This window comes from Penaeus vannamei, chromosome 17, assembly GCF_042767895.1.
Source record: "Penaeus vannamei isolate JL-2024 chromosome 17, ASM4276789v1, whole genome shotgun sequence".
Taxonomy (NCBI): domain Eukaryota; kingdom Metazoa; phylum Arthropoda; class Malacostraca; order Decapoda; family Penaeidae; genus Penaeus; species Penaeus vannamei.
The window spans coordinates 1439231-1449230 of NC_091565.1; the positions used below are offsets into that span (position 1 = coordinate 1439231).

The window sequence follows — 10000 nt, forward strand, 5'->3', positions numbered from 1 at the left end:
ATAACAACATCGAGCAAGGGATTAGAGGTATTGCAATGAAGAGGCCATGGAAAGTAGTGTGTGTGCATTTTTTCTATAAAGCTACAATATTCTAATCAGGTCTAACAATAAAGAATAAACATCTTATCAAAGGATAAAAAAAAAAACATTTTTCCATATTTAAATGTATATTACAGAATCTCTGGTATATATATATATATACTGTAAAATAAATACCTACTCTAACATGAACACATTCACACAAAAAATATAGTACACAGATACTGCATTAAATCTCCACTGGTTACACTTAGTCTGTATGTTAAAATATTCCTAGAATGGTTATGGTCGATGATGTTAATTCTGACAATTCATCTGGTTCTTCTAAACGTTCAGCTACTTCTGGGACAATAATGGAAGTGGTTATTTACAAGTTATAGTATTTACACAGCTCTTTTTGAGATTCAAATGCACATAGAGTAAGGAATGGGTTGGACAAAACTATAGAGTCTATTATGCTATTAGTGAAAACTGGTATAAAAAAAAAAAAGTTCAAATAATTATTCATAAGGTGAAAACTGAAAAGGAATCTTTTTTTTGGCAATTGCTTGTACATCATTTTAGAACACCTTCAAATCACATAAAGTTCACGACTCCCACTTCAACGCCCTAGGTATGACCTGTCAATAAATTATAAATTCATTCACTAAAACAAAAATAAATGCAGATTCACTTTCTTAAACTTCATTTCCCATCCACCCGACACCTACAAAGGAAACGGCTAGAACCAATTCAGTTACTTGTCCTGAAACAAGTCAGACATAATTTACAGAGTCCTTCCCTCCCTTAAAGCCTATCTTCCTTCAAAGAGAAACACACAGCCATAAAAAAAATATATATTGCATCATATAAAAGATTTTGTGCACAGATTTCCTTTAATTCTTTTACTTACAACAGTAAATCCAGTCTTCCATTATTTACATAAAATGTTTATACACAAACACAATCTCTATAAGAGATCTCTATGTTTTGTATATATCAATATATACAAACCAATATACAGAAGCTCACAGGTATGAATAACCCCCATACATTTGAATGTCTAATCTGCTGCTTTCAACAACTGCAGAATCTATTAATGCAGGGTCCAGTTTGGTACAAAAAGGTAGAAGTACTTTTGGAATGTTACTGATCCCAAGCTGAACTTTGTTTCACCGATCTATCCAGTGAATGAGTTTCATTCTAATTGATTCAGCATTCTGCATTCACACCATATTGGAACACATTACAAGCATAGGCAAGTAAAGACAACCAGCAATAGCAAGAGAAATACAGATAATTCAATTTTTGAGATCCTCTTACAAGCCTTGACATTTAAAGCAACTTGTAGCACATGAAATGGTAACCAGAAAGTTTATAATACCTTAGAATTACTAAAAATGTCAGAAAGTTGTCATTTTTGTTCAGTCAGTCAGTATTTGGTATATTCAATCACAAAATGAAAGGGCAAAATCATGCAGCAGGAGTTATGAAGATGATAAAAATGGTTGCAAAGGAATGCACATTATATAAACATAATTATTGCTCAGGCTGACATACAAATGCAAGTAAAATGAAAACAAGCAATTACCACTGTTAGAAGAGGCAGATAAGGGAGTAATTCCATAAGGCTAAATAAACCTTCAATGCTTCAATTACAAATTCTCACTTTGAGAGAGCGTTGGTAATCAAAACCTTGAACCAGTAATCTTGCTACATGGAATTTCACCTTAACTATTCCTCTCAACAAGTGATTAAGTCACAAGAAAATAAACATATGCATTTATTGGCCATTTTGAAATCCATTCAATCAATGACAAACAGCTGTACTGTCATGCTAATAATAAATGTTGCTTCTGGTCATCATATAAAGTAATTTGTTAAGGTATTGGAGAACTTACATTCAAATAAAATGCTTCATCAACTATCAACACAAAATCCTTATCGCACCCACAAACACAACCACTCACAAAACACCGAAGTCTGCATTCAATGAGTATAAAGCATAAACATTTAGAGAAGATCCTTCGAAGCCTGAGGTCACATGTCAATACTGGACCCATTCCTCTGGTCAAATTTTGATCGGTTTGTCTTAATCATGTAGATGAAGTAGGTGAGGCAGTCTTTTTCTGCCACTGGAACTGTTCTAAAATGCTTCATTAGTATCTGGAAAAAAAACATGCTATTTATATTTCCATATGAAAAAGTAAAAAAACTTCTGGAAATACATTATTTATATTTCCATATGAAAATGCCAAAAAACTACTGGAAATACATTATCAGACAAAGAGGCAATTCATGAAGAGAATTTAACTTAACTTTCCAGATTATACATTTTCTTTAGATTAAAATGTTTAAAAATTGTATAACAAACATAACTACTACCTTTCAATAATCTCAGAATTAATTTCCAATCATTCAAAGGAAATATCAAATCAAGAGAAAAAACTAAAACTGGCAAATCTGCTGTTCTATTACATAAATCAAAGTGACAACTTACATCAACTAACTGCGCCTTGTTGAGTCCCGGTCTTGTAGGAATTTTGTAATGTCTTTTATACCTTCTCAATGTGTTAACCTGTCAGAAGCAGAGAAGCTATCAGAAAGATATATCATTAACATGACAAATGTTCAATACTTCATCTAAAATGAATTATCAGTTTAAATCTAACCTTCAATATCATTTCTTAAACAAAAAGGATAACAACTGAAACCATTCTGTGTATGAGTGCATCTGCTTGTAACCCCAAGCCTCTACCCATGTCCTTGTAGGCGTGTACCCGCGTGCTTGTAAGCGTGTGTACCCGCGTGCTTGTAAGAGTGTACCCGCGTGCTTGTAAGAGTGTACCCGCGTGCTTGTAAGAGTGTACCCGCGTGCTTGTAAGAGTGTACCCGCGTGCTTGTAAGAGTGTACCCGCGTGCTTGTAAGAGTGTACCCGCGTGCTTGTAAGAGTGTACCCGCGTGCTTGTAAGAGTGTACCCGCGTGCTTGTAAGAGTGTACCCGCGTGCTTGTAAGAGTGTGTCCGCGCGCTTGTAAGAGTGTGTCCGCGTGCTTGTAAGAGTGTGTCCGCGTGCTTGTAAGAGTGTGTCCGGGTGCTTGTAAGAGTGTGTCCGGGTGCTTGTAAGAGTGTACCCGGGTGCTTGTAAGAGTGTACCCGGGTGCTTGTCAGAGTGTACCCGCGTGCTTGTCAGAGTGTACCCGCGTGCTTGTACGCATGTACCCGTGTCCTTGTGAGCATGTCCCTGTGTTCTTGTAAGCGTGTACCCGTGTACCTATGTGCTTGTACCTGTGAACCTACGTAACTAAACCATACCTGCAGATTGTAAAGCTCCACTTCTGGGTGATCTCCATCAAACTCCCCCGAGTCATCCTCAGAGTCTCGTCTTTTTCGTTTCACTCGGACACTCTGAATGACACCTTTGTGGTACTCACATATGTAGTTATGACTTGACTGTAAGAAAGCAAAATAATTCACTCTAGCATTTTCAAAAGACCTTTGAACAAAGAAAAAGAGAGAGAGAGAGAGAGAGAGAGAGAGAGAGAGAGATAGAGAGAGAGAGAGAGAGAGAGAGAGAGAGAGAGAGAGAGAGAGAGAGAGAGAGAGAGAGAGAGAGAGAGAGAGAGGGGGGGGGGGGGAGAGAGAGAGAGAGAGAGGGGAGACAGGGGGAGACAGGGGGAGACAGAGGGGGAGACAGAGGGAGACAGAGGGAGAGAACATAAGTGAGAGAGAGAGAGAGAGGAGAAGAAGAGGGAGAAAATATAAGGGTGAGAGAGAGAGAGGGAGAAGAGGGAGAGAACATAAGTGAGAGAGAGAGGGAGAGAGGGAGAGGGAGAGAGGGAGAGAACATAAGTGAGAGAGAGAGGGAGAGAGGGGGAGGGGGAGGGGGAGGGAGAGGGAGAGGGAGAGAGGGAGAGAGAAAGAGGGAGAGGGAGAGGGAGAGGAGGGAGAGAGGGAGAGGGAAGAGGGAGAGAAAGGAAAGGAGAGGGAGAGGGGAGAGGGAGAGGGAGAAGAGGGAGAGGGAGAAAGGGAGAAAGGGAGAAAGGGAGGAGGGAGAGGGAGAAAGGGGAGAGGAGGAGAGGGGAGAGGGAGAGGGAGAGGGAGAGGGAAGAGAAAGGAGAGAGGGAAGGAAGAGAAAGGAGAGGAAGAGAGGAAAGAAATGAGAGGGAGAGGGAGAGGGAGAGGAGAGGAGGGAGAGGGGAGAGAGGGATAGAAAGAGACACAGAGACAGAGAAAGAGACAGAGAGAGAGAGAGACAGAGAAAGAGAAAGAGACACAGAGACAGAGAAAGAGAAAGAGACTTACACAGAGACAGAGAAAGAGAAAGAGACACAGAGACAGAGAAAGAAAGAGACACAGAGACAGAGAAAGAGAGATACACAGGCACAGAGAGAGAGAGCGAGAGAGACAGACACACAGAGAAGAAAGAGAGAGAAAAGACACACACAGAGAGAAAGAAGAAAAAGACACACAGAGAAAATGAGAGAAAAAAGACAGAGAAAATGAGAGAAAGAGAGAAAAAGACAGAGAAGAGAGAGAAAGAGAGAAAAAGGACAGAAAGAGAGAAAGAGACACAAACACAGAGAAAGAGACACAAACACAGAGAAAGAGACACAAACACAGAGAAAGAGAGAAAGAGACACAAACACAGAGAAAGAGACACAAACACAGAGAAAGAGAGAAAGAGAGACAAACACAGAGAAAGAGAGAAAGAGAGACAAACACAGAGAAAGAAAGTAAGAGACACAGACACAGAGAAAGAGAAAGAAAGAGACAGACACAGAGAAAGAGAAAGAAAGAGACACAGACAGACAAAGAGAAAGAGAGACACAGACACAGACAGACAAAGAGAAAGAGAGACACAGACAGACAAAGAGAAAGAGAGACACAGACACAGACACAGACAGAGAAAGAGAGACACAGACACAGACACAGAGAGAAAGTGACACAGACACAAAGAGAAAGAGACACAGACACAGAGAGAAAGAGACACAGACACAGAGAGAAAGAGACACAGACACAGAGAGAAAGAGACACAGACACAGAGAGAAAGAGACACAGACAGAGAGAAAGTGACACAGGCACAGAGAGAAAGAGACACAGACACAGAGAGAAAGAGACACAGACACAGAGAGAAAGAGACACAGACACAGAGAGAAAGAGACACAGACACAGAGAAAAAGAGACACAGACACAGAGAGAAAGTGACACAGACACAGAGAGAAAGAGACACAGACACAGAGAGAAAGAGACACAGACAGAGAGAAAGTGACACAGGCACAGAGAGAAAGAGACACAGACACAGAGAGAAAGAGAGAAAGAGACACAGACTGAGAAAGAAAGAGACACACAGACAGAGAAAGAAAGAGACACACAGACAGAGAAAGAATGAGTGACACACACAGAGAAAGAAAGAGACACACAGACACAGAGAAAAAGAGACACAGACACAGAGAGAAAGTGACACAGACACAGAGAGAAAGAGACACAGACACAGAGAGAAAGAGACACAGACAGAGAGAAGAAAGAGACAGCACAGACACAGAGAAAGAAAGAGACACAGACACAGAGAAAGAAAGAGACACAGACACAGAGAAAGAAAGAGACACAGACACAGAGAAAGAAAGAGACACAGACACAGAGAAAGAAAGAGACACAGACACAGAGAAAGAAAGAGACACAGACACAGAGAAAGAAAGAGACACAGACACAGAGAGAAAGAGACACAGACACAGAGAGAAAGAGACACAGACACAAAGAGAAAGAGACACAGACACAGAGAAAAAGAGACACAGACACAGAGAGAAAGTGACACAGACACAAAGAGAAAGAGACACAGACACAGAGAGAAAGAGACACAGACACAGACACAGAGAAAGAGACAGACACAGAGAGAAAGAGAGAAAGAGACACAGACACAGAGAGAAAGAGAGAAAGAGACACAGACACAGAGAAAGAGAGAAAGAGACACAGACACAGAGAAAGAGAGAAAGAGACACACAGAGGGAAAGAGAGAGAAAGACACACAGAGAGAAAGAGAGAAAGAGACAGACACAGAGAAAGAGAGAAAAAGACACACAGAGGGAAAGAGAGAGAAAGACACACAGAGAGAAAGAGAGAAAAAGACCCACAGAGAGAAAGAGAGAAAGAGACAGACACAGAGAAAGAGAGAAAGAAACAGAGAGAGAAAGAGTGACACAGCAACAGAGTGACACAGCAACAGAAGAGAGTTAGAGGGCAGGGAACAGTTCACGGGTTGAATGTGATTTGCAAATTCTAGTTTTACCCAAGCTTTTACCAATGTGTGGCCCAGGCTGGGGGGGGGGGGGAGAGCGAGAGAGAGAGAGAGAGCTTTTACTAGAGAGAGCAGATGAGAGAGAGAGAGAGAGAGAGAGAGAGAGAGAGAGAGAGAGAGAGAGAGAGAGAGAGAGAGAGAGAGAGAGAGAGTGTGTGTGTGTGTGTGTGTGTGTGTGTGTGTGTGTGTGTGTGTGTGTGTGTGTGTGTGTGTGTGTGTGTGTGTGTGTGTGTGTGTGTGTGTGTGTGTGTGTGTGTGTGTGTGTGGACAGAAAGGAGAGGAGAGGAAAGGAGAGAGAGGGGAGAGAGAAAATAAAAAAATATAGGAAGCATTAATAACATTTTCTTTAATTCCAATAATCCTTCAGTAACATCTCAACAACAAGCTTACTTACCGCAGAGTCCATATGTAACCTCAGCTTCCTCTGAGCCACAGTTTTCTGTATCCGTTTGTTGTAAGCGGCATTCCCCGCTAACTGGGTGCATCGCTCGCCTGCATCAACCAAGCAACACACCTGGTCATGTTGTGAGCCCGAGTCTTCCTCTGTGCTCAGTCCATTCATTTTGACCGTAATCTGAAACGAGGCGTACAGTCAGACATCTGGTTTGTCCTCAGACTAAGGTAACCTGCAATCACAGAATGGCTGAGTTGATAATATAATCTTACTAGAATAACATTACCAATTGCTATCCTTAACACCAAGCCAAACGAATTCACAGGAATGATGACCTTTGGAATAACTTGGCCACAGATCTTCTAAAAAAGACAGCTGTAATTCCTCACAAGATATAGAAGGCTAGACCATTCTCAAGCAAAGGTTGGATGCTTTACAGGAATCTTAACTCACTGCTGGTCCTTTCCACAGTGAGTTTGGCTCTTCACAACCAATTAAGTCCTCACACATGAAAGCGTACAATGCCACCAACAGCCTAGCTTCTGACCCAAATAGAGGAAATCAGTTAAAACCTCAAAATTACCAAACCGACGTCCTCTCACTCTTAAAAGATCTGCTACCACTGGTGATTCGGCCTCACCTCCTCGTCCCCCGAGACATAACATCCCCGCTGACCCAAGGAACCTTCCACACAATCCAGATTTCAATTCGCGTTTGTTGAACCTCCGCGAAAACGTTTACACTGAGCTGCCTCGTCCCCCTGAGAAGAAAAAAAAGAAATTGCTTCCCTGGCACTGTTGCCTTACCTTGAAAAATTACCGGACACCGAAAGGGCAGACTGGGAGGCCGAGGACCCGGTCTTGCGGAATCAGAAGGCAAAGCGAAATCCACCTTTGAGAAGTGCACAAATTTCGCTCTGCTTCGTCCGGAAAATATATCTCCTTTGCCTTCTCTCTTCGGAGGCCTGTGTCCCCAGCTTATCAATCGTTCTTGCGGGCGAATTAACACGTATTTCCACGGAAGGATGCGCCAAAATCGACCTCGGAGCACTCGTCTACCTTCTCAAAGACCTTTCGCACGTAATTACCACAGAGTTCTTCACATTATTTCAGTTAAAAGACCAGTAAGACAAAGGGTATGCGTGCGGGACAGAGCTTGACTGACACTACGAGCCTCTCCGCTTTCCCTTTCACGTCTGTTTACTTCGGGTTCCAGCAACGATAAATCAGGTGGCACAGTTCCATCTTTTGAGGGTTTGAAACTTTCACAAAAATACCAGTGGAAAGAAATTAATGTTTTATGGCGTACAATAATTTTTGTTTTAGGTATTGGGCCACTTTATTGGGAAATATTTTATTTGTTTTATTTTTCTCAAGGCGTTCTTTTTGCCTGGCTATCCAAGCGACATGAGACGCCCGCTCTGATTGGTCGCCAAATCAGTCGGAGTAAGCAGCTTATTAGTATATTTTAATGAATAATCTCATTATACTTGTCAATTGTTTTAAGGAATGGACCGAGATTCCATAAAAGTGCAACAACTACATGTCTTGTCGATATGCCGTATCTCAAATTCCCGCCCCTAACCTCGTTTTAAGTAAATACCGCCAACAAAACTCGTAAAAACCAGACTCGTCAACTCAGGGCGAGCTCCGGCATTTCCATTGGCCAATTTTTCGAGAGACCGGCACTCTAACGGCGATTGCGGTTGGTTAATTTTTGCGGGAAACACAAAATGAGCCAATCAGCAGCCGAGATTGCCTTCCTATGCTTTCCCTATGGAAGAACGCCGTCGACTCGCCCCGGGAGAAGGTCCTCGTACCGAAGTGCACCCATCGACAGGTAAGGGTATTTTTAGCTATATCTTTCCGTGTTCGACTCTCCCGCCATGGCCAGTGCGATCTCCTAGGCCACGACAACTCGGAGAACGACGCGGTGCAGGTTAGAGGTCTTTAGCAGCGGCGGAAATTCGTAAAACTTTTAAGCGTCGTGTGGTAAAGCCTTGCAATGGCAGCCATAAAACAAAGTGCGGGCTACAGGGAGGAAAGGTATTTTTAATTCATGTCGGCTCCCAGCGAGGCTCGGGAAACGGATTAATGACGTCTCTAAGTTCCCCTCGAACCGGGGAGTCCACTGAGCTCGCTGTGTAAGGCGCGATATTGGTAGAAATAACGAGATAAACGTGTGGGTGAGAGAGTGTGAGCAAGAAGACGATAAGTAATGTTGTTCATTGGATCTGAAGGTGTTCGGATCCTTGGGTCGGGCCTCGGCTTCTCCGTCGTGGCGCCCCGGCGGAATCCAGAGTGACGTCATGTCACTAAAATTACTTATGAAATGTAATATATTTTTTTCCCTTTCTTTTCGCCCCTTCACGCGAGAAAGGGCAAGACTCGTGCAGATGAAATCAATTATTTTGAAGGTGATGTGCCTTCATAGGCTCGGGACCCGAGAGCGACAATCGGGACGAGTCGGTCTTCCGATTTCAGATTTTTCCGGTCGTCTCAGATTAGTACGGACAGAGTGCGCACAGGAGGCGAGGCGTTGTGATGTAGGCTTTCTTCCTTGCAGATGAGCGTACGGCATCGAGGTAGGCCTAAAAATGGAGGCCTCTTTCCCCTCTCTGCGGATTTTACCTCGATTCTCTCGGGTCCTGGGCGTCGCGTCTTTCTATTTTCGTTTCTTTATTCGCCTTTTTTGTTTTGAATCGGAGTTTCTTTTAGGAAGACAAAGGACTTGCGTGCATTCAACTGTTTCAAGCGAAATTATAACCATTCTTTTCTGTCCCCTTTTCTTGGGAGTTGTGGTGGAGGAATTCTGTAGTTTCCTTTGTCTTCCTCTGGAGTTTGGTGGTGACGATCTCTTTTCTTGCCATCGAAAACAGAAGAATTCGTTTCGTTTCGGAGGCTGTTGGCTGGGATGGAAAACTTTTTAAAGTTTACATAAGAAGGGTAGAAGGTCGTAGGTCGGGGTGTTTAGAAGTAATTAGGCAGATTATTTAGAGTTGGTTTGCATTTGAAGGGTAATTATCATTTTCTTTATTTTTGTTTCCCACGTTTACCAGAATGGCAATGAAACCCATATCATTCTCTGTACTATTTAAAAATGCTGTGTATATAGTTGGCAGGCATCTTGTTTTGACAACTTTCTTCTCATAACTTTGCTTGTCTGTTGTATATTGACTGTTTAGGTATAAAATCAGTCTTTATTTAATCATGATTAGAGACTTAAGGACATCTTACTTATAAGTAGAAACCAAAGGATGTTCTTGACATTCTGGTCCATCCCCTATTATCATG

The 10000-nt window shown here is 42.3% G+C and overlaps 2 protein-coding genes across 4 annotated transcripts in view; one reads left to right on the forward strand and one right to left on the reverse strand.

Annotated features, from left to right (window-relative positions):
* Window positions 1-148: 148 nt before the first annotated feature.
* On the reverse strand, window positions 149-7908 carry Sap30 (SIN3-associated polypeptide 30). The gene is made up of 5 exons (XM_027355094.2): window positions 7514-7908; window positions 6708-6887; window positions 3334-3471; window positions 2519-2596; window positions 149-2184 (listed from the first exon to the last, which is right to left on the reverse strand). The coding sequence occupies exons 2-5, from the start codon at window positions 6873-6875 to the stop codon at window positions 2059-2061; spliced, it is 510 nt and encodes a 169-aa protein (XP_027210895.1). The 5' UTR covers window positions 6876-6887; window positions 7514-7908; the 3' UTR covers window positions 149-2058.
* A 482-nt stretch (window positions 7909-8390) lies between these two features.
* The window catches only part of Dsp1 (Dorsal switch protein 1), a 6810-nt gene continuing 5200 nt past the window's right edge, over window positions 8391-10000 (forward strand). Inside the window, exon 1 of one of the 3 annotated variants that reach the window (XM_070131734.1) lies at window positions 8391-8546. In XM_070131734.1, coding sequence (XP_069987835.1) covers window positions 8483-8546 — 64 coding nt within the window. In that variant the 5' untranslated portion in view covers window positions 8391-8482. Of the gene's footprint in view, window positions 8646-9104; window positions 9292-10000 lie in introns of those variants that run through there. The other 2 variants (XM_070131733.1, XM_070131735.1) reach the window with 2 other exon arrangements.

Coding starts and splice junctions, on each gene's coding strand:
- Sap30 (XM_027355094.2), bottom strand. CDS start 6,875: ATGAATGGACTGAGCACAGAGGAAGACTCGGGCTCACAACATGACCAG. Junction 2,597..3,333: donor TGGAGCTTTACAATCTGCAG/GTATGGTTTAGT, acceptor TGCTTCTGACAG/GTTAACACATTGAGAAGGTA. Junction 2,185..2,518: donor ACAAGGCGCAGTTAGTTGAT/GTAAGTTGTCAC, acceptor TTTTTTTTCCAG/ATACTAATGAAGCATTTTAG.